The 25762-nt window shown below is 37.9% G+C and overlaps 1 protein-coding gene across 1 annotated transcript in view; it reads left to right on the top strand.

Moving 5' to 3' along the window:
- LOC145984557 (dynein axonemal intermediate chain 4-like) overlaps window positions 1-8468 on the top strand; it is a 95033-nt gene extending 86565 nt beyond the window's left edge. Inside the window, exons 15-16 of the mRNA XM_083118206.1 lie at window positions 6506-6583; window positions 7610-8468. Of these exons, the coding sequence (XP_082974332.1) occupies window positions 6506-6583; window positions 7610-7723 (192 nt within the window). The 3' untranslated portion in view covers window positions 7724-8468. The remainder of the gene's footprint in view (window positions 1-6505; window positions 6584-7609) is intronic.
- The last annotated feature ends 17294 nt before the right edge of the window (window positions 8469-25762 follow it).

Here is a 25762-nt window from a genome sequence, read left to right as displayed (position 1 = left end):
GTTGCATAAGAATGTTGGAAAATATATTGAAGTTAACCTGGATAATAATAGAGCTGTGTACCAAAAGTGAACAACATTACTTGTGTGAAAATGTTGATGTGTGGTGTGAGTTATCCTGTAGGTATCATTGTGCTTAAATCTTTTTCTGTTTACATGTACAGCGAAACTCTGATTTTACGTTCCAGTGTTTTAAGTTTTCCCATGTCATTCAGCCATCCAAGTCCTGGCAAAAGGCCATGTTAAATTAAAGATGTTTACCTTGTTATTATGTTTCCCGTAACACCTGTTTCCTGCTTTATATCCTTTTCTGTGCTCATGTCATAGTTTGCCAAAAGGCTGTTCTGTTAGCAGTCCTGTCCCCTGATCTCCTTGATTTTACCCAGTCTCATTATGGACTGACCTTGAATTCCAGCAAGTAGGCTTTTCATGTTCAAAAGGGATGGGTTTGGATGTTTTGTATGAGAAAGAAGTGAATTCTAAAAGGAACTGACCTTCAATGGGTGACAAAACTATTATAATATGTTTACTTGTTTACTTCCACCATGAAGAGGCATTGATTGGTTGGTTGGTTGAGTTGTTGTTTTAAGTCCACTTTATGCACAGTAAGGCTAATCAGGACTGGATCTACAGTTTAAAGTGGGATCCGAACCACTATGTGCCTCCACCGGGTGTCAAACCTGGGACCCCTTGATTACAAGGCGAAGAGGCATTGAGGGAGGGGGCAAATTGCATTTGTCATACAGTATTTTAAACCCAATCCTCCCTTGAATGACATCTCTAGTCAAGTAAGAAAACAGTTGAACATAGGTGCAATGTTGTCAAACTGACAGTCACGGGATTCTAATGTATGGTAAATGCTGCTTTTCCTAGACTTTCAGTACAATCTAGAAATGTAACGAAAGTATTCGTTCCCCTTCCCATCCCTCACATTTGACAATCGCTATTCACTACTTTTCTATGGCACCCAAATCAACATCTCTTCCATGTAGTTGTAACGTACTAGGTGGGTAGAATAATAATAGGCAAAAGGAAGACATGCTTAAGGCTGCAGATCAAAAAAACTATACCCTATCCCAGTAAATTACAAGTCACTACTTTAGAAGAGTATGACACGTTGTTACACTTCAGTCTCGTAAGAGAACCACGCTGTGACACCCAAGGCCAGGCTTTTAAACACACACCCACGATAAACAACCACACAAGCAATTTCAATTAGTTAACATTAATTCGCTTGACGTAGATACTCATCAAATATGCACAACCTCATCTGGAAACAGTTCAGGAAATACCCTGTATGATGATATTTCAATACCTTCGTACAAGATGTAACTATTATCATACACGAAATGGCACATTCAATCTCATCAAAATTAACACTGCTTATTGTCAATAGAATTCTTGTAGGGAACAAACAACAACAATATTTCAGATCAATTTTTATGTAACCAATTTATTATATTGTATCTTGTAACGATTGCAAAAGTTTTAATACAATTGATTAACAATATGTCGATGAACCAGCATCAAAATTGTAATTTCAAAAGGGTGCTCAAAAATAACAAATTAATTATGTAAATAATCGTTTACCAAGAATAACCTCTAAGAATAACAACTTCTCTTTTTTTTTTTTGTACACAATGTACATTTAAATGCATGTTGCTTGATTAAGCTGTACCAAGTACAAATGTGACAAGGTATACAACATGACGATATATATACACAAAAATACTCCCCTCCAGACTATTAGAAAGTAGTTCTGGAACAATTTAGCAGGTGGCTTTCCCTTGTCAGCTGTACTTTCACCTGAAAGAGAATGTGGTTGGACTCTTTATCTCATGCTCAATTTCCTTCATTCTTCTTCCTTCTTCTCTCCCCTTTCTCTCTTGTCCTTTCCACTCTTTCTAACACCTTCTTCCATTCTTTTTTAACTTCAGACCCCCATTCAGTTAATTGTGTCTTCTTCACCTTTCTTCTCTATTTCCTTGTACTCCTTCCATTTTCTCACTAGTATTCTCTTCTCCCTTCCTATCTGCTTAGCCTCATCCCACTCTATGTCATGTCCTGTTTCTCTCGTATGTTTAAATATCGCATTTCTCTCTCTCTGGGTGGCCGCGGTGGCTCAGTCGGTAACGCTTCTGACTACCATGCTAAAGGTCCCGGGTTCGATCCCCAGCCGGTTCAAATCCGGGAACTTTTCTAACGATGGAAGCGGCCCCGGCGCCCACCCAGCGTCGAATAACATGGGTACCTGGGGGAAACCCTGGGGGGTAAAGGCGGTCAGGGGCGTGATGCTGATCACATCACCCCCACTCACGACCGGATCAAGAAAGTGTGGGGCGTTACCCCCACACCCCCTATATGCCTTCATGGCATTGTGCTAAGCACAGGGGAGCACTTTACCTTTACCTTTACTCTCTCTTAAGTCGTACATCATCCCTATGTTGTTTCAACCTGTCTTTCAGCCTCTTTTTCATTTCTCATATGTACACACTCTGACATTCTTTACATTTCACTTCATAGATAATCCCTTCCTCTTCCTCTTCTCTGTTTTCCTTTTCCTTGTTTGCATTCTTCACTATTCTTAAGATGCTTCTTCCTGCCTTCCTGTAAGTTTTAATGCCCACTTTTCTAAGCACTTTGCATATCTTTTCTGTGGTCTTCCCCATACTCCTTATTCCAAACCTCCTCTCTTTTTCTTTCTCTTCCCATTCTCCCCTGCCACTTTTCTTCCTTTTTCTGTTTATGTCCAGTCTATCTTCCTTCTCATAGCCATTCTTCTCCAGCTGTTTCCATAGGCTATTTATTTTGCCTTCTTTTTCACATTCTTTCGTGCATATTTTCTTGATTCTGTCCTCCATATTCTTTATAAAATTTATTTTTGTCACCTCACTTACATCAGTTCTTTTGTGGCAGAATACCCCTGCTGCACACTTCTTCTGATGCCAAACGGTTTTAATTTCTTGTCCTCTCTTCCTTTTCATCAATATATCTAGGTAGCTAATCTTGTCTCCTTCTATTTCGAGTTCCAATAATATCCCTTTTTCTTCATCTTTTATTTCTTTGGCAAATATGTCGAGCTGCCTCTTCATTCCCTTCCATATGCCAAAACAATCGTCCACATATCTGCAAAACAGAATCATTTTGTCACCTCCTTTTTTCTATCACTTCCTTTTCCCATTCATTCATAACCTATTCAGCCAATGCTGGGCTTAGGCTAGAACCTATATTCAGTCCTTCACTCATTAACATTATTTTATCCCCCATTATACTGTAACCATTATTCCAAATGGTTTCCAGCGCCTTCACTACCCTTTCACTATCCCATTCTCCTATAATTTCTTGTCCCATTCTCTTTTTAATAATGTCCAATACGTGTCCCCTCTTGATGCTCGGGAACATGCTTTTCACGTCTAAGCTAAACATTGTTGTCTTCATCTCGTTCCACTTAAGACCTTTTATGAGGTCCACCACTTGTTCACTGTTCTTAACTGCTCTGCTTTCTTGCTGTGTTACTAACACTTCAATATCTTTCTTTAATTTATTTTCCAAGGGTTCCAAAATATTGTTTCTGCAGTCCATTACTGGTCTCAACTTTATCTCCTCTTTGTGTATCTTTGGAAAGCCTTTCAAACTTGGTAGTCTTCCTGTCTCCTTTATGCACTTCTTGAATCTTGTGCAACATCAGGATAACTTCTTGCACTCATGTCCGGTGACGTCATGGCTGGCTTCATTCCCCTACATCTACTCATCAAAAGTTCTCGTTCCACTGAAGTTGTGCAAAAAATGGAATGGGACGTCAAAAGGCAACCATGGGCAATCGGGACGTTTCCTACCAAGAGTCCGAAACATGCAACCACCTTAGCAAAAAAATCATGAACGACATGATTCTTCCTTGCAACGAACACACTCTTGTAGCAATCTTCTAATCGGCGATTACTGTTTCTACTTGGTCAGCAAGCTGATGCAAAAACTGTTCCAAATTGGTAACGTGCACTTTTCACTGGTAAGACTCATATGCGCAATCTCCATAAAAATGCACCCAATCAAAAACTTCCCAAGCCGTCGTTTTCTCGCGAAGAAGGTAGAATTGGGTTTTTGTCAAAAACTTCTCACTGGTCCATCTTGTTAGTGCCCATGTCGCTTGCGTACAACTTGCCGTAAGATACACCTCAATCCTCACTCAGCCAACATGCCTATACCACTAGTCTTGCATGTAACATGGCATTGTCCTTTCCATGTTCGATCACTGAAGGTAGAGGAAGCACTCCCTCTCTTACGTCTGGGTGAAGATAAGCGCGAGAGTCGACGTTGAACTGTTGAGTGTTGTCTGGCGAGGCGTAGGAATGCTAATACCTGCTGAGTGCCTCTAGCGGACAATTTCGCAGCTATTCCCCAAAACAAAATCAAGACACGAAGCGTGCCGAATTGAACTGAGGCGGATCTGTAGCGTATTTTCGCGGCAGTAAAACATTAGTTTTATACATTTTCAATTGCCGCAGGAAAATACGTTGCATAGTATACCCTGACTGCACTCTTGCAGATCATGCTACGATGCCTGGGTTCCAGGTTCAAATCCCAACCTGGGCATGTGTGTTGTTCCCTTCATCAATTTCATCATAACATCACTCATCCTTATTACACCATTAAGCCTTGTTTCCATGATATGAGGAACTCAGCATATTGAGTTTTTCGCTCATCCTTATCTTTGTGAATCAATCAATCAATCTTGCAGACTAACAAGGCTCTGGCACCTGGATCCACAGCCAGTGTAATCCTCTGTGGGGTTTATGTTGAGTCCTTGTTTGTGATTGTCCTTTTATCAGTTTCATCTTATCATTATTCAAGTTCATCTTTAAAATTAGCCAAAACAGGAAGAATAGCAATCAAATGAAATTTTGTAAAATCTTGTTACTATGTCATACTTAGTATGAATTACAAAATCTCTCTCTCAATGGGAAGTTGTTAAGATTCCTCATAAAATAAGATAACATATAGCTGTAAGGTCCCTTCACACAAGTTGATACCCGGTGGTCCAGTCCTGATTAGCCATACTGTGCATAAAGTGGACTTAAAACACCAATTCAATCAATCAACCTTCACACATGTTGAAATATCTAAGGGTTGTTGTTAGTGCCAGTGTGTTGTCTGGCAACTGCAAAGGTCTGAAATCAGCTTCTCAACAGCAAATTGTTTGGCCTATTCTTCTTCGCAGAGGATAGTGTCATGGAAAAGATGTACCTAGGCATGCTGAAAAACTGGTTAATGTCACAACTCATGGCTGAGGAGGGATAGGAGTTCATTTATCAAGAAGACAGGGCTCCATTACATTGGCATATGGATATTCTTAGTACCTAAATGGACACCTGCCAGGTCGATGTTGTGCAGCATCTGTAGACAACATCTTCTACACATAGCCACTCCAGTCACTGGAGCTCACACTGTGTGGTTTCTTCCTGTCGGGTTTCATCAAAGACAATGTTTCCATCCCTCCACTTCCACAGACACTGCTGGAATTGTGAAGGTGCATCAACACCACTATTAAAAACGCCATACAAGACATGATTGAGAAAATTTGTTGAGAATGGAAGTACTGCATGAACTTCTGTTGTGCCACATGTGGAGTGCACATTGAATGCATGCAAGGTCTGTATGAACTACAAATATTTATCTTTCAGATGATGGTAGTATCTGTTCAGTATTGCTGAAAACATGGTCTTACAAAATGCACAAGTAATTTTGTCGGCCCTGTATTATACCAGATTTTTACAATTGGCAGACTAAGGAGTGCATAGGGGATATTAACCCCCAAACACTGCTAAATTTAACATTAAACGATCAATTAGCATAAAAGTAATTTGTTATCCTCTGTTTTGACATCTAAAAAATGCACAAGTTTTACAGAACTTGTTTGGAATCTACTTTATTAGGCTAATGGGACTGAACATATAGTTTAAAATAATATCTAAACCATACTACATGTGCCTCCACTGTGTGTGAATTGAACCTGGGAACAGCTTTATTACAGTCTATCAATGTAATCACCACCTCTAACCAATGTAATCACCACCTCTAACATCTCCTTACTCAAGACATAAAATTAGCAACAAATTTCCAATTAATAGAGTAAATGGACATCCCCACCCGGCCAGTCATCTAAATTTATTAGTAAACCTACACTGAACCTAAGATGCTCTCCCCTCTACCTATGAGAGAAATTAACCCATTTTAATCAGCCACTAAGTTTCATTTCACATCTTCATTTTTTGCCTTTCCCTGTTCTTAAAATTCTTTTTGATACATGATATGCTTAGAAAATCAATTCTGAAATAATTTCACCCCTTCCATCATGCTTTCCCAAATTTCACATTTTTTTTATTTACATAAAATTGTGGTTTCACTGTACTGTAATTTTTTTAAACACCTAATTTAAATGTTTTACTTTATAGTAAAATATTATATGTATGAGAATAAATATTCTTAAAACTTTCTTTCTGTCTTTTTGTAGAATATTCTAACTGGTGATCATGAAGGTCATGTCCGTGTGTACAACATACAGAATATGCCTCCTACCCCACATTTGCAGGTGAGAAGTGTTCTATATTATGATATGTGGACAGAATTTTCTTAAAAAACATGTGATTCTACATCTGTTAAATTGATAATGTTCCAGCCTTCCCTATGCCTTTTTCTTTAAACTAAATAATGGTGTATATATTGCAATACCTTTCAGTATAGCACACAATAGAAAATTATGTTTCAAGTGGCTGAAGAGAGAAAACTGCTGAATTTGAAGTTTCAAATAATTAAAGAAAAACTTGTGAGCTTCAGCTTATGCAAAGCTTTGAAATAACTGGGGACAAGAAAGTACATACAGGTAATTTTCGGATTTCGTCACATCCTTGTTGCATTTCTATGAGGTGCTAGGGAAGTTCCTTTTCATAATCCAAGCCCACTCAGATGTATATGAAATTAGTACCTAGAGTCATCCTTGAAGCTAAAAGAGTCTATCTCCAGGGCAGAGTGGTTAGCATGGCACACTACGACACTAGGCGAATCCTGACCTGGGCATAGATGTTCTTTGTGAGTGTCTCTTCATCTCAATTTCATCATATCATCACTCATCCTCATCTTTGTGATTACTCAAAAAGTAGCGGAAAAGCAAAGTAAAATAAACTAAATCAATCAAAAATTGAAAGTAAAAGTAACCACAGTGGGATACTTATATCATTCCTATCTAAACCTAAAATGAAAAATTTCTTGCAAAATGGGAAACACTACATTTTTGTCTTTATACAATACAATTGATTCAAATTGAGAGCTTTTTTATAAATTGCATTAAGAGGCACACTTTGGATTATTTTCCAAACTTTTTTTATATATATATTACTTATGAATAAGTTTGTGTACCATGAAATATATTTTTTTCACCATAATAATATTTTTTTCATATGATGCAGTATTAAATTGTTCAACTCAAGCTTTCTTTTCAGATATTCTTGATTGATGCACCAGTGTCTTAAATTTGACATGAGCCATCCTGCTGTCATCATTTTTCAATACCAACTATTTTGCCTTGTCTATATCCGTATATATTTCTTACTTTTTCCAGGAATCAATATTGTTGGAAATTATTGAAAATGCTGTTTCTGTAAAACAATATCCTGAGGAATGTTTGGAAATCCTGAGTGAGTTTGCTAGATCTACAATCAAGGAAAACACTTGATCTACTTTTAACATTGAAGAAAGTTTGTGGTCCTGTTTATAGTGTGTGTGTGTTTTTATTTTTTTAAACTAGTAATGATGTCAATTTAGTAGGAAGAGTGATAAAATGACACAAGATTAAAGTTCTAGATATTGGGCTGAGATAACTTATACCAAAGAGTAGAAAATTTAGCATTTCATCTTGACACGGGTGTACAATTGTATGTTTATGTAACATGTCAAATAATTTAAACCTTCCACTGATGAACATATGTTCCTGTGACAAGACACACTGTTCTGAATAAATTTTGCAATTATTAATTGAATTTAATGTAATTCTTATGTTAGATGATGTGTGAAGATCAAACAATATCCAGATATCTCGGGAATCACCTTTTCTCACACAATATTAATCAAAACAGGCAATGAAATGAGCTTTCTTCTTTAAAAGGGTTTCAGTAAGGTGTCATATATGAACATGAGCAAAATGTGTAATTGAAAAGACAACAATGTATCTTGAATTCAAGCTATGTAGTTGTAATTAAATTTCATGAAAAAACAAGACACACAAATTGCTTGCTTGGTGGCTTGAAGAGCAAGTGAAACATGTTCCAGACAGCACCTTCTGTAGGAAGCAACATTGCACTGGAAAGCACCTCACACGACAAGGCAATACTGTATACAATGCACAGCACATGGTTCTGAAGAGTTCAAGCCCTGGTAAGATCTATTACTTTTTTATTTTTTCAATACTATGAAAAGTGTAATGTAAGTGTAATATTGTGATATGAATAAAACTTTCTATTTACACATTCCTATCCGTATGTGAATTGACAGTTCCTTGATTGTTGAACAAACTGTTTCAAGCAGATACATCATAGCATCTTGCTTCCATTGTATATAATAATATAAACAAACAAATATCAGTGGTCAGAAGTAGCGTGCTACTTGTAGCGTCGCTACAGTAGCTAGTTACAAAATTTGTAGCTGTAGCGACCCTACATTTTGAAAATTGTAGTTGTAGAGGTAGCGAAGCTACAAAATTCCTGTAGTTGTAGCGAAAATTTCACTACAGCTACATTTTCTCTCAGCATTTTGAGGTGAATTTTGAATGTGGCAACAGCGTCAGAAAAAATCGACAATAACCTTTAATTTTGTAGAAAGTTCATAAAGATAAAGTCTATTACATGGAAATACAGATTATCTATATTGCAGATTATAGATATCTGCATGTTATTTAATTAGTATCTGAATAATTCAGATATCCAGATAACTAACTGACATATATGAATATATTCCAGCTAACAGCTACGTTTATTTGAGCTGCATCGCTATTTTGGGGAGAATCATGCCTCGTTTGCTGCACCACTGGAAAAAAGTGCCTCATTTGCATCACCCCCGGAACAAATTCTGTAGATATCCATGGTGTACGAGACACCAAAATGTCATTAATTGCTGTGTAAAACACAACTTGCAGTGCAAAAATGAGCGTGGATTTTCCACTGCACCAACAAAGGAATAGTGCCAGCAATAAATGGTTCAGTACATTAACAGCATTGATCATTGTCAGTATATAGGATCTCACCAGCAAGAAATTATTGTTACAAGAATGAGTTTCTGGAATTACAATTATTTTCGCGATAATATTTGTTCACAAATTTTAAAATTACAATACTATTAGAACCCTCGGGTTTACGCGACATTTTCCTCAATATTGCATCCATCCTCTTCATGTGTTCCGAACCACCTCATCTGTGCCTGATCTATCCTGTCCTGAATCTTCACCACACCCACTGTCTGTCGGATCTCCTCATTCCTTATTCTATCCCCTCTAGTCTTCTCCCATAGACTCCTTAAAAATTTCATCTCCACTGCCTGCATCTTTTTCGTGTCTCTCTATGTCACATAATTATTGGCACATAGTATGTGTTATATATTACCTTCTTGCATTTCATAGTGTAACTTATTAGTTGGGTAGTTGAATAATAAAGAAGGGGGAAGTCGTGAACTGAGGCTGTGGGATCAAAACTAAACGTACCCAAACCCAACAATTACAAAAGTCATTTTGTTTAAAGCTAATGATGTGTTTTTACACATTGCCTCAGTCTCGCAAGAGAACAATAAATTGGGGCCAATCCAATTTGTTAACCAAAAAATACCAACAGTATTAATGCAAGAAGATATGTGTTTCCACAAAAAGGCAATTTAACCCAGGAGAGAAGTTGAATGTTCACTCCGTGTCCAAATGAGTACAATCCAATTTATGTGACTTACAACTAATACGATCAGTTGCCAACTTGGTTCATTTATTGTCAAAAATGTTTAACTGCCTAGTTACAATAAAATGTTGATGGTTAATTACTTGTACGTAATGACATGCCAATTCTAGTTATTCAAGTTTAAATCAAGAGTATGGTTTCTAGGACAAATGTATAACAACAATTTCTTATTTGCGACATGTGGTCAATTTTTATTATAATAGTTGATTAATTGATTGTTTTGTTGTTTTAAGTCCCCTTTATGCACAGTAAGGCTAATCGGGACTGGACCTACAGTTTAAAGTGGGATCCGAACCACTTGTGCCTCCACCAGGTATCGAACCCGGGACCCCTTGATTACAAGGCAACAACGCTTTTATTATAATAGTCCCGCAATGGAGAATGACTATTATTTCCCAACAACAAGTACAATAATGTAACAACAATTATAAGATGAACCGGCGTCTATTTAATAATTCAATCTTTCACAAAAAATATAACGATTAATTGAGCAATCTTGTAAATTACGTCTATGTGAAATGACATCAAGGTATTCCATATAAACCTTATTATAATTTGACAATAAATTATATTAGTAGCGATTCCTATAAAGTCTTTCTTCTTTATGTCATGAAGATCTAACCATTAATTTTGGCCTTGAAGCAACATAATACAAATATTAATTCTTTGGTGCTCTTACAAGGATTTTACAAAGGTACATTGCATATCAGTTTCTTCCCGACATAACCATGTTAACGTATGTGTGTGCTTATAAATTCCTTTGTTACAGACTCGTAGTGAACATGTTTGTTCAATAATTATGATGTATAACACTACGATAATACCATATGCGCGCAGTTCACCAAATTATGCAAAAATGGGCAAAGGAGAGCAATACGTTGCATCTTGTCACTCTGGGTCAATCACGATGATATTCGTCTTGACACTTGGCGAAGGATAAATTGAACACTTTCATTCGTAATCCTTCCAATAACTCATGATAATTCACAGGTGCAAATAATTAGTCATATGTATGCACGTTCCATGATAACACTTCGTTATCCACTACCAACAATAACGTAAAAGTACATACCTCAGCGGCACACTGTTCGACTGCGTAGTTCCTTGTACAATAGTAACTTCAAAACTGGATCATCTTCTATCTATGCGTTGTCTTGGCCCAAATGCGTTCCTTCCCAAAACAACGTCCATAGGTTGCAGTAGCGAAGAATGGGTGAATAGTTCAAACTTCATCTTCCATTTACCGGACTTTGCGATTGCTCCAACGTCGACATTTCAACAAGGTTTCACACAATGTAACTTCCTGCCGATGGACTCCTTTCCTTCCCTCGAACTATGTTGATTACACTTGTCTCACATGTACACACCTCCATGGAAACTGGAATCAAAGTGGGCTGCAGTCAAACACTTTGTATGGTTCCAATCTTTTGTAGATTCCTTCTCACTGCAGCAACCCTCACACGTGTTCGTCAATACTACGTATCTCTTGAAAACTCAATGTACCAAGTTATTCCTTCTTAACACTGTCAAACAATTCACGATGTCCGTGATATAAAATAGTTACTTTTGAATGAACTTCTTCGATGCAATCGGAGAGTGTGAGTTAAACACTCGGACTAGTCTTGGAGGTCGAATGAAGAGGAGGGGGGAAGTATATCGTGACCGACTAGTCATGTGCTCTCTGTTGCTGTGTGAGAGCATAATCGCAGAAACAACTAATGAAACTGAGGGTCTCTGGTGGCGATTCAGACAACTAGAATCTAAAACAAGGGAGTGACGCATCGCGTACCGAAGCAATGAGGAAAAGTGTGAGGTTTTTCACGCGGTATATAATTTAATGCTTTTACTATTAATCCGTGTAGAAAAATGTCACAATAGGTATATCCCTGTTCCATATTAATCTTTAAATGCTTTGATATAGTCCACACCCATTTGTCCTCTTCTGTTTACCTCCTCATCTATTCTTCAACTCTTCTCAATCATGACAATGAGGATGAATGGTTTATTTAATTATTCTCTTATCTATGGTCACTTTCTGCCACTTTCGGCTAATTGTGAGAACAAGGAAGAATGATGAAGGGCAGTGTGGGGAATGGAGGAGCAGGAGGATCCCATCCTCCCAACTTGGCGTCTTTCCTAGTTTTTTTTTTTGTTTTTTTGAGTCCATTTTATGCATAGATAAGCTGATCGAGACTAGATCCGAGCCACTATGTGCCTCCGTTGGGTATCGAACCTGGAGCCCATTTGTAAACAAAGGGCCCCAGGTACTTTTCATTCAAAATGCTGCCTTCAGATCAGTCTATTAAAAAATGAAATATCTATTCTTAAGAAAAATATGTTGTTGTGAACATAAATACGTAATCCTACCAAATTTCATTTGTGTATAGCTGTAATTATTAATTTGGGTAACACCCTACTTGCAATATTCATATATCAAATTTGAATTGAAATGCCATTTGCATAGGTATGTTATTCTCAAAAACTATAGTATATATAAGCAGTGGTCGGAAGTAGTGTGCTACTTGTAGCGTCACTACTGTAGCTAGCTACAAAATTTATAGCGGTAGCTGTAGCGCGCTACATTTTGAAAATTGTAGCTGTAGCTGTAGTGAAGCTACAAAATTCCTGTAGTTGTAGCGAAATTTTCGCTACAGCTACATTTCTTCTCTGCATTATGAGGAAACTTTTGAAAGTGACCACAGCGTTAAAAAAAATCAACAATAACGCTTACTTTTGGAGCAGGTTCATAAAGACAATCTATTACATGCAAATACTTATAATCTAGATTATAAATATCTTGATATCCCAGATTATCTGCGTAATATATTTCATTAGTATAGAATAAATCTAATATCCAGATAACTAAACTGAACTGGTATATATGAATATATTCTGGCTAACGGTTACGTTTTTTTTAGCTGCATCGCTATTTTGAGGTGCCTCGTTTGCGGCAACCCTAAAAAAAGGCCTCATTTGCGCCACCCCAGGAACAAATCCTGTTGATATCCAGTGTAAGAGGCAGGTAAATGTCATTAATCTCTGTGTAAAACACAACTTGCAGCGCAAAAACGAGCGATCCAGTCTCCACTACAATGACAACGCAATAGTGCCAGCAATCAATGGTTCAGCATTAATCATTGTTAGCATATAGGATCTCATCAGCAAGAAATTATTGTTACAAGAATGATAGAAATACACTTTCTGGAATTACAATTATTTTCGATATAATATTTTTTTCAGAAATAATAAAATTGCAAAGTTTACAACACTCGAGTTTGCACATCACTTTCCTCAATATATTTTATGATATTGTAAAAAGTATGTACGAGATATAGACTTTTCTGCAGAAACAAAAAATTTCTTTAGTTAATATACAGTTTCCAAATGTATGTAATTCTTCTACTTTTACGTCACTTTTCTGTACCTTTTGCTAATCATGGCAATGAGGATGAATGGTTTATTTTGTTATTATCTTATCCAGGGCCGGATTAAGATGGGTGCTATTGATGCTGCAGCATTAGGCCTATTCCTGAAAGAGTGCTTGATGAAAACAGACAAGAATTTTCCGAAAGCTGAACAGTTTTCTTTTGCTGTATTAACCTGAAAATAAATCTTAGAATGATATTTGGAGCCCCAACTTTGGACGCCTAGACACAGCATTACTTATTATACAGTTACTATTATTCTTTGCGCTGTGATGTAACTGTAACGTTGTTGTGTTTATTGTTCACCGAAGATTTCAAGCATCAGGCCCAATTTAGTCTTAATCCGGCCCTGATCTTATCTAGAGTCGCTTTCTGCCACTTTTGGCTAATTGTGAGAATGACGAAGAATGGTGAATGTGATGATAAGCAAGCAGTGTAGGGAATGGAGGAGCAAGAGAATCCATCCTCCCAACTAGGTGTCTTTCCTAGTTTTTGTTTTGAGTCCACTTTATGCCCAGAGACAAGCTAATCCAGACTGGATCTGAACCACTAGTGCCTCCGCCAGGTGTCTAACCTGTGGCCCCTTTGATTACAAGGTGACAAAGTTTCCACTGCACCTTCAGGGAAGCATTCCCAACAGAAAACTTACATAAAGCATATCTCCACCTGTCGCTCATTCAGCTATGCCAAAGAAGCACCCCCCCTCCCCCTCCCCCAGCTATCTGCAAACTTAGAGCAAACATCTAACGAATTATGCTTGTATAACGATCTACGATCGTATTTTCCAGTAAGTACAACTATCATACTAGGGGCTTCTTTTGAATATCCATGAGCTTGTTTCAAGTTTTTTTCTTATGCAGAAGTAGCGAGTAGCGCACACAAGTAGCGTAGCAAGCTACTTTTTAGTAAATGTAGCTGTAGCTGTAGCGAAGCTACATTTTTGGAGAAGTAGTGGTAGCTGTAGTGAAGCTACTTTTAAAGTGTAGCATTCTGATCACTGCATATAAGTAACTGAAGTAACACTGCTATCAAAATTATCGAATGACAGGAATCATAATAAATAACAGAATCTATTTACCAGTAGTAAGGGATTTTTTTTAATATATACATGGTAATTTTTAAGTTTTTTTTTATGCAGAAGTAGCACAAAAAGTAGCGAGTAGTGAACAGGAGTAGCGAAGCGAGCTACTTTTTGGTAAATGTAGCTGTAGTTGTAGCGAAGCTACATTTTGGAAGAATAGCTGTAGCTGTAGCAAAGCTACTTTTAAAATGTAGCGTTCTGATCACTGAACAGGTGGAGGACGTTGAAACTGATACACCTGGAATGCAGGCACTAACCTTTATTTGTATGGTGTTGGGCTGCCTTTGGCGGCCTGTGCAGCAACACATCTTGAGAAGGACCGATAGAGGTCCTGCACAGCAGTGAGAGAGATTTGGAGCCATTCCTCCTGATGTACACTGATGAGTTCACAACATGTTGGTGGAGGAAAACATCGCCACATGAGATCCTCCAAAAGATAATGTTCAGGTCTAGCTGACTGGGTGGGCAATGGCAAATGTTCAATCTCACGTTCATGCTCATCAAACAACTCTAGGGCCTCTTACCACTGTATGTTGGTGCATTTTTATCCTGGAATATTGCACCACCATCCGGGACCAATATTTGCACCATGGGACCAATATTTGCACCATAGTGCCAATAAGGTCCTCCAGAATGTCTCTCTATACTGTTTCTAGATTTTAAACAAAGTAGGTGTGGCCAATAAGTTACCGAAATTTGTATTAATGCACACAGTGCCCCTATCTATTCTCCAGCACTTGCCCCTCCCTCCCAGCGCACATGTTAGCTTCAGTGTCAGTACTTTCCACAACGTGTCGAAACTAGAGTGACTTTTTGAAATGCAAATATTAGTTTTCAAAGTGAACAATGTTGTAAATATGAGAATTAAGAAAATATAATAAAATAGAGGTAAATACTTACCAACGATGTCAGTTCTCATCAATTCACACAGCTGGCCATTGTAGCGTACTACAGTCCTGAGTTTAAATCCTGGCCTGGGCATGGATCTTCTTTGTTAGTGTTCCTTCATCAATTTCAACATATCCACTCATCCTCATATTCTCGATTAGCCAAGTGTGGCAAAATAGAAATGTGAAGTAAAATAAACCAAATCAATCATGTAATAATTTAACCAGCATAGACAAACTCACATCCAGTAAAAAAACATCCACTTTTCTGCTGATGGCAGCAAGTGCAAAATCAGTTAAAATGTGCCATTCGCATTTTTGTTAGGCTGTTTCTTTGCTTCAGAGTAACCACCGTATCGTTCAGCTGAATTTCCTTGCGGGCCACACAAATGCTTGTTTTCAAGACACCTGTGCATTCAGATGTTAACGATTTAACACAACACTCTGGATATTTCTTTGTCAAATAATTGAACATATTCACCGCAATTTTGTGTAGCATTTTCTGTCAATTATTGTTTACAATTCTAAATTTTGACGAAAATTCTACACTCTCAACCCCTATGTGTTGTTATGGGCTGCCGGCTCATATTCGCGAAGTAATTCTGTTAGTTAATTGGACTGGCAATAGATGGCCGCGCCTACTTCACTTACTTTGCTGTTGCATAATCACGCCATCTAAATAAATGGCGTAGTAGTTGACGTCCTGAAAAGCGAGGAAGAATGAGTCAAAGACAATACATGGTTCCTTTAGGAAGTTTCAACACATAGTTGTGGCTCGAGGACTTGGTTGCGAACTGGCATTTGGTAATCTCGGTTGCTTTGCCATTATCGGCATTCGCGTTGCCACGTAAAACGTACGGTGCTTGCATATTGCGTCAACAATCAAGTTAACACGAACTTTTGACTGAGTGTTTGACAAGTTGAAAATGGGCAACTTTTGAGTAGTCAAATTTTGAAGTTGATTTCTCAAGTTTTCTTGCAACGAACTTTTAAGAAGTGCGTATCGTCGAAGTTGAAACCACGGAATGTATCCAGAAAAAAGTTGGACGGAGTATGGACTCTTTTGAAGCAAGGAAGTAAGTTATGAAAAACCTGGTTTCGTAACATTGGAAGTACCTTTACACATGAGGCCGTACCAATTTGAAGAGAAAGTAATCGTAGGGTTACTATTGTCAGAGAATCTTCATGCATCGTTGATACAGGTATAAAAATTAAACTTATTTAGTGCCCACTATTTTGTGAAGTGCAGTATTCGGTCACACCCATCACATTTATGAATGTTACGTTCTTTAAAACTTGTGCAAAGGTTCGAAAACATTGCATGATTGAACTTTATGTCCATTATGCACTGTATGATAGAATGAACCTAAGCACTGGAACTGTTCACGTAATTTTATAATAGGGAGATACAAACTAGTAGACATTTTTTGTGAATTACGTAATTATTGTTGCAAACAAAAGAAAGTTACGATTGCTGAAAAACGACTGTTATAAGTTAATAAAAGAAGCATGACATACCCAATAATGCTCAGCGACACATTAGTGACAAGTTGCCAAAAGATAAAAGTTCCGTCGCAAATAGTTACTTCTGACCATTCGCGATGATCACAAATTTAAGACGTGATTGGTATCCCCGTCCTAATATGACCAATGTTCCTTCCTTTTACGAGCAACTGTTGTAAGTTTTGTGAGTTTATAAACTTTGTAAAAAGATAAAGAAGCATCTAATGATTTTTTTTATAAGAAAAGGTAAAATTAAGAAAGATTGTGTAACTTACTTTATAACGAGTAAAATTTAAGCGTTGAACTCATGCAATATATATATATATATATATATATATATATATATATATATATATATATATATATATATATATATATATATATTTGATTTTTGCTGGACAAAAAATATAAACGCATTTATGAGAAATTATTAATGTTATTACAAAAGATAGTTAAAATACACTCTGCTAAAGGCCAGTTATAAGTAATATAAAAGTAGTGTCTTTATTAGATGTATCTAGCAACGCATTTACCCGTACAGACAATATTGTTGCAGCGCAAACAAATTAGAAGCTACACATTGCATTTTGGCTTTAATGTTGAATCTTGATTGTTAAAAAACTTAGTTCAAACAAAAATGTTACATTATTGGAGTGACTGTGTGTCACGTATTTTGAACTAGCTGTTATTTCAACTTTAGTCTGTTAATTGTTCTACGAAGATGCATAATATTTTGTGATCTAAGAAAACTTGAATAAAATTGTTAGTTGTTGAAATAAAACTCCATGTACGATTATTTGACCTGACTGCAAGTATCATCCAAAGTTTGGGCATGAGTAGATTGACGTAGTTAGTGGTTGTGGTACATTAAATTGTTGCCATATATATTTGTTGATGCATTTTACGCAAACTGGAAGTTTCGAGTGCTAAATATTTATTTGCAGGTATAAAACAAAACTATGATAATTATGTCCTTGCCATCCATTGATTTTCAGCGCACCTCAGTTTCATTGCCCTGCTCTTGATAATGTATTTTTGTATGTCAGCACAAATTTGCGTGGAAGCCCTTTCACACTACTTCGCTTATATTTCTGAATAATTTTGAGGTACTGTGAACAACACGGTAAAAGCCTCTCAACCAGCAATTTTGTAAGTTCTGTTATTTGCCTATATTGGGATCCCGGCCTCATTTGATATTTCTGGTAGCTTACTTTCCTCCCATTTTTACCACGGCAACCAGAACGTTACATTTGTTATCGCCACTTTTTAAAGATTTCAAATGTGATGTCTGGACCTACAGTTTAAAGTGGGATCCAAACCACTATGTGCCTCCACTGGGTATCGAACCCGGAACCACACACATCTACATTTGAAATCTTTAAAAAGTGGCGATAACAAATGTAACGTTCTGGTTGCCGTGGTAAGCCTGATTAGCCTCTCTGTACATAAAATGGACTTAAAACACCAAATGAATCAATCAATCAAACGTAGATGCTTTGTAACACTTGCTGTTGAAGCCACATCGACATCCAACGATACTTACAGCCATGTTTCGGAGGATTCTTGACCACGAGAAGTAGTGTCTCCAACTATGTTATTTTTTCCCTTATGTATTAGATACAAGAAATGTGAAGGTCTTACGAGGGGCATTCAGTATGCTCTAATACTCGCCCCCTTCCCCCCCATGTAGAATCATAATTTGAACATGTGCAGAAAGTAGACATCTTGTGATGATTTATGCCAAAATGCAAGATGTTTTACCATGTACTTTTTCTTGGCAGCTGTTGGCAGTAGACCATCTGTAAGAACGTGGTGAAAATGGAAAATAGTGAGGTCCGTGCTGTCATCAAGTACTTGAAATTGAAAATCCTCCAGCCAAAGGAAATTCATGAGGACTTGGTACAAACATTAAGGCAGTCTGCTCCATCATATCCCACCATTGCGAGATGGTGCCATGAGTTCAGCTGTGGCAGACAGTCATGTGAAGATGCCCATGGAGGTGGGCCACCAGTAACAGTGATAACTGAGGAAAACATGGAGAAAATCCTTGACATGGTTATGGCAGAAAGACGAGTCTCCATCAGAGAGTACAGGGTTGTCAACCGGTACAGTTCATAACATCTTAACAAATCATTTATGTTTGAAGAAAATTTCGGCACGATGTTTCCTGCAAAAACTGAATGCTGATCAGAAGAGAAGCAGAGTGACATGTTCAAGACAACTTTTGGACATGTATCGTGCAGATCCAGAGGACTTTTTGGCCAGATTTGTGATGGTGGACGAAACATGGGTCCACCACTTTGACCACAAATCCAAACAAAGCTCCATGCAATGGAAGCACACCAGCTCCCCAACCCTGAAGAAGTTTCATGTTCAAGAGTCAGGCAGAAAGGTTATGACAACTGTATTTTGAGATGCCAAAGGGATACTGCTGTTGGATTATCTGGAACATGGAACCACCATTACGGGCCAGTATTATGCTGACCTTATGCCAAAATTACGAGCTGCAATAAATAGCAAGAGACAAGGAATGTTGACACGTGGAGTGCTGCTGCAGCAAGACAATGTTCGCGCCCACAAGTCCGGTGTTGCCATGGCTGCAATTCATGCAGCTGGATTTGAATTGGTGCCTCATCTCCCTATTCACTTGATCTAGCCCCAAGTGACTTCCACTTGTTTCCACATTTGAAGCAGCATCTCCATGGGCAGATTTTTTGGAATGACAATGCCGCGTCAAGGATGCTGTGAATGCATGGTTGCAGGAGCAAGAGAACATCTTCTTCCAACATTGTATAGAAGCTTTGGAGCAGCGATGGACAAAGTGCATTAAAAGGGCAGGGGACTATGTTGAAAAATAAATATATTTTCTTTTCTTGGTGAGTATTAGAGCATACTGAACGCCCCTCATATTACGGACACGCATGTTGGAACATTAATAAAACTTTGTAGTTGTGAAGTTGGCTGTATAGCAATTAGGTACGATAACAGCTTTGTAATATTTCTGAATTGTAACGATGTTTCTATAGAGGTCGAGCAGCAACACTGAATGGCAAAGTTTGCCCATCTGTAACGCCAACAGCTTGTGTCCCCACCCTCTACAAATTCCTTCTTGGAAGCAGTTACTAGTGTATGCGTCTGGCATTTTTTTTTTTAACAAGCTGGGGGAATTCAGGTTCCTGAAATCTGAGCATGTTTTATGTGGGAAGTAAAGGAAAGGAAGCGTAGGTAGATCATTTAATAAATACTAAAGTAACATTCCGAACGATTTTAAGCATCACTGGTTGTATTTGCACCAAGCACTTCTGCTTTCTCAAAGGTTTCCCTACAATCTTTTGTAGTGTGTTGATTCTACCAGTCTAGATAAAATGCATAAGTTGAAAGTATGTGTGTGTGTGTTTGTAGTATATACACAACATGTGTGTAATCACATTGGTCACTGTTAGTCAAAATCATGTTTCCTAATTCTATCTAGTCTGGTGTTTAAAGACTATAGACTCTACTTAATGTTGTGAATTTGCAACACTGCACAACTCAGAGTGATCGACAAGTAGCGGGAATTTCGTTAATTTGAATGAGTGAATGTCACCATAGGTGCTTTACTAAAGAATGGTTATGAATTCATAAACAAGGATAAGGCTAGTAAATGCTTTGAATAGCATACAATGATATATAACTCTAGTTTTAAGATGGCATTAAATGCACTATCTATCAGGGTGCAAGAGGTCTACGGAAGGATTACTGCCAGAATCCACCAATAGGGCTGCACTGGCTTTCTCTAGAACTCATACTTTTGTTTATACCCACTTCGTAGTGGAAAAAAATGGACTTTAGAAAAGTGATTCTCAACCTTTTTCAGTCCGGGACCCACCCATAAGCATGGGTACTGGCAGAATTACTTGTAGGGGTGTGCACCCAATTTTTCATATTTTTGCTAACATCTAGTACTTAGAGAAGCCCCATTTTACACTTGCTTAAACAAATTACACATACTTTATTGTAGAAAAGTAAATATGTAATTTGAAATACTAATTTACTGTAGTCTAGCATCTAACCAACCACACATGCTGAAATTGAAAACATTTTTTATTACTCATCGAACTAATGTGATGGTTGGGGCTGCCTTTTCCACATAAGCTGGGATATGTTGGGTTCATTGGTGGTTAACTTAAGTTGTAAATCTGAGTTTGCGTCAAGTTTACTTTTGTACTTGCTTTTTACTTGAATCAGAGATGAAAATCCCTTTTCATACAAATATGAGGTGGAGAATGGCATGAGCAACTATAATGCCACATCCAGAAGTTCAGGATAATCACCTCTTAAAGATATCCAAAACTTTGTTAAGTCTGAATCTAAAAATTTAGTTGCCCGACCCTGTGGCCGAGTGGTTAGCACATCATGCTGCAATGCCAAGGGTCCCGGGTTCGAATCCCAGTCGGGCTTGGTTGTTTGTGAATGTCCATTCATCAATTTCATCATTTCATCACTCATCCCCATCTTCGCAAATTAGCCAAGAGGCACAAAATGCGAAGTAAAATAAACTAAATCAACTAAAAATTTAGTTTTAATGCCAGAATCACAGCTGATATCACACAGTTGTTCACTTAGTTTACTGACAACATGTTTGAACTTTCAAAATTCAGAATGGGTTTCGAATCCAATTGAATGGACTGCAACTTTCTGGAAAGTAACTTTCAGAGAGATGAGATAATACAGAATTGTAAAACTCACTAGATAAGGAAAGATCATTCTCACTTACAAAAGATTCTAAAGTCTGGAAGGCAGGAAAGTTACCATTTTTTTTACATACTCTGACCACAAACTGTTTTTTTTTCTAGAATGTCTTGACTTTGTCATAAGCTTGGACCACAGTGATCGTTTGACCTTGAAGGGATAGATTGAGTCCATTCAGTTTGGTAAATATGTCAGCCATATAAGTTACTGTGGCCAAATAATTTTCATCTGAAAGCAAAGTCACATACTCATTCTTACAATCACTTAAAAATAGCATACAGCCTCTTGCCTAAGTTCAAAAAGTCTTACAAGGACTTCACCTCACGTGAGCCAAGACACTTCTGTGTGAAACACAAGCTTCTTATGTTCACTGCCCATTTCATCAAACAGCACAGAAAAATTTCTTGAATTCGTATCAATCCCTAAGATTATATGTTTATTTTATAAAGTCTCTCTGAATGCTTCACGTAGACCAGGGTATTCACTTGTTTTTCTCAGTTGTCTCAGCCTCTGAGGCATGTAAACAATGCACAGTGTTGTGCTATGCAAACCTCCTGAGCTATTCAGGAAACAGGTAGTTTCTTCTGCCTATGGAGTCAGCGGTTTGCATAGTTGCAATTAAAAACACGATTCGGCATGGAGGAAGAGCTCCATGGCTTAGGGATATAGGGAGGAGACAAGCTGAGAGGTGACTGACTTGGGATTGGAGTTGAGAAGGGAGAAGAGGTTAGGAGAGCAGTAGGGCAGAAGTGAGACGACGCTCCGGTCAACCAATTGAGAAGCCAACAGAGGACTTCGTATATTTTATTCATCATAATTCATCAGATAGACAGGTAACTATCCTAACACCCAGCCATGATTCAGGTTCAAAGGTTCACAAAACCCAACGAGTGACCATTGTCTTTTCTGCAGTTTAGTTCCTTAATCTTATTTGTACCTTTCGTATTGCCAAGCATTAACTCGTCATTGCTCTCATCAGAGGATGAATGATGAGTAACTTACGTCACCCAGCAATTAATTGCACAATGACTGGCTCAGATCCCATCATTCTTTAGAATGATACGTGGTGTTGATGCGGGCCTTTTCATTTTTTTTTCAGAAATGAAAAGAGTTGCAGTTAATTGTTAACTTTGAAATTTTCCCTCTATCTCCGTTTTGATACGTGATGGAGATGCTTAGGGCTTGCATTCATTTTTTCGGAAATGAGATGGAAAATTGTTAACTAGTTTTAAATTAATCCCACCCCAAAATTTTTGCTAACTTGTTTATTTTTTTTTAGTATGTCCTTGCTATATTTCATTTTGAAAATACATAGGGCTTAAAGGTTTTTTTTACCGGATGGGAATTTTTTTATTACATATGCCATGATAGATGTCGAGCTTTCACCTTGCTGATGAACTCGATGAAACGTTGGTATTATTATTATAAAATTAGCACGAGGGACTACAAGTTTTAATTTAGATGTCAAGTTCATCCCCCAAATTTAAACGTAGCCAATATTAACTAGACGCCTTCAGCGACAATTATTAGAAAAACAGGAATAGGAAAAGCAATTAGAGCAACAAGGTCAGGATTTTAGAGATTTAGGCCCAACACAATTTGCAACTATGGCTCAGTCTCAGTTTGTTCCCCCAACAATTTTAGAGGGTATCCCATTTCAAGGGATAGCCGGGGAAGATGTATCGAAATTTTTAGATAAAGTAGATAGCCTTGCCATTTTAAATGGTTGGAACAGCGCCAGAAAGCAGGAATTGTTCCCAGCCCTTTTGGCCGGGCCAGCGTTACAATGGTATCAGGCTTGGAAAGATGACCCAGAAAACCAAGACAGTTCTTACGAGAATATACGACAAAAAATTAAAGACGAATTTACAGGGTCCTTGGATCAACTGCAGATCGAGGAACAAATTCCAAACAGGTTACATAAGGAAACTGAGCCAGTTACAAATTATGTTCGGGACAAGCAGTTACTTTTACTTAAAGCGGATCCCAAAATGGGCGTTCAACAGCAGATCAAACAAATTATATTAGGATTGCAGGTGGATTACATGAAAGATATCCATCATAAAGAATACGAGTCAGTGCATGGGTTGCTTAAGGATTTAAAATCCTTTGAAAACCTTCAGTTCTTGATGAGACAGCGCAAGCTGAAAGAGCTGAGGTGCGAAGATCAAAGGGACAGTTTACCCCTTCCTTTGAACAGCGTACCAACACTTTCGCAACAGCAGCAGATTTTATTGCAGAATAACAATCTGGCTACTGCTGAGTCTGCACAATCGCGACCTACTTCAGAGATCGACGCAAGATTTAATGCCTTGCAGAAGGAGGTCGAACAATTAAAATTAGCAAACAATCCTCAAAGTAACAAGGCTCAAGTCCAGACTCAGGAAACTGGTTTGGAAGCTAGATTAGCTAGTCTTACTTTTAGACTGGATAGCATGGACAATCAAAAACAGCACCCTGGCACCGACTCATCTGGTCAGAGACAATTTAGAGAACTATATTATAGAGATAATTATCAGTCAGAAAATAATTATAGAGGTTCCTACCGGGGTAATAATAATAGACGACCACAGTATAATAGGGAGTATAGATATGCATGCCCTAATAATAATAATAACAATTCAGATCGCAATAGGCGATATGGCAATACCCAACAATGGCGAGGATTTGGAAACTTCCGCGGACAGAACTCGCGGGGTTCCTCGTCTTCAACAGGGCAAGGCCAGGAGGATAGGGAAGAACAACAGGGGAGACCACGCTGCTCTATTTGTAACTATCCCAATCACTCGGCAGCCACTTGTTTTCAAAACAAGGAGGCTTTAAACGAGCAGTGACTGCCCATAGAAGAGACGTATGCGCAGATTTTGTAGGAAAGCAAATTTCAGTCTCTACTTTCCCCTATGAGGAACTAATTTACATTAACACAGTGATAGGGGGACAACGTCAGAGGTTTCTTGTGGATTCCGGGAGCCAAGTATCAGTTACTAGTGATCAAGGTATTCCTTCAACCGCCAAACGTTTTAAAATTCATACGGCCATAAGGGGAGTAGCAAAGGAACAAATTGAAATTAAAGAGATTGTCCTGTTAACATTTGCAATAAACGGCCGCAATTTTACCCACCCTTCTCGGATGATATCAAATTTTGAACATGGGACAATCTTGGGTAATGATTTTTTAAGAGCTCATAAGGCAAATTTGGATTTTGAACAAAATCGACTCACTTTGAGGAGATTTGGTACTCCTCCGCGGAACCAGTTAAGGACGGAACACAGAAAAACCTTTGACGTATCCATAAAAGTTGCTAGTCTGATCAGGGAAATATATGTGCCAGAATTTGTAACTTCCAGACAAATTAGAATTAAACCTAGGTCTCATTTGTGTATTCCTGTCAAATTGACAAATTCTAGTAATCAAAATTTAACTTATTTAGAACCAGATTTACAGTTTCAAATGGACACAGGTTTAATGGTGCCTCGAGCTATTGTAAATGCGGAGTCATTTTTAATTTGGATTACTAACCCAAATTCTAAAAAAATGAAAATTAGGAAAGGGGCATGCTTAGGTACCGCAGAGGCATGGCAAAATCCAGTACCAGCTTCGCGTCCTACTGCAGGTGACGAAAGACCTTACGTTATGGTGACCAAGGAAACTGGCACCATGACAAAAACAGTGCACGACATTACTAAATTTGATATTAATCCAGCATTAGAACCCGATCAGAAGTTGCAACTTACACAATTATTAGAGAGGTATGTAGATGTGTTTTCTTGGTCTGAGCAGGACATTGGTTGTGCCACAAATTATACGCATCGTATAAAGTTAAAACACGATTCTGAATTTCACGTCCCAGCCTACCCTATACCTGTACACCTGCGTTCGGAAATTAATCAGCAAATTGACAACTTGCTAGAAGCAGGGGTCATCAGTCCTACAACATCACCCTACAATTCCCCAGTCTTTCTTGTTAAGAAGAAATAAGGAGCTTAGCGCATGGTGCAGGATTTTCGGTTACTTAATGCCAGGTCTGTTTTCGATGCAGTTTCAATAGGAAATATTTCAGACATATTACATAATATGGCCGGTAAGAGCTACTACTGTAGTGCAGACCTAAAACAAGGATTCTTTCAGATTCCTTTAGCAGGTGAATCGAAAAA

This window comes from Lepisma saccharinum, chromosome 2 (genome assembly GCF_977018435.1).
Source record: "Lepisma saccharinum chromosome 2, izLepSacc3.1, whole genome shotgun sequence".
Lineage (NCBI taxonomy): Eukaryota > Metazoa > Arthropoda > Insecta > Zygentoma > Lepismatidae > Lepisma > Lepisma saccharinum.
This window is presented reverse-complemented; position numbering and strand designations above follow the sequence as displayed.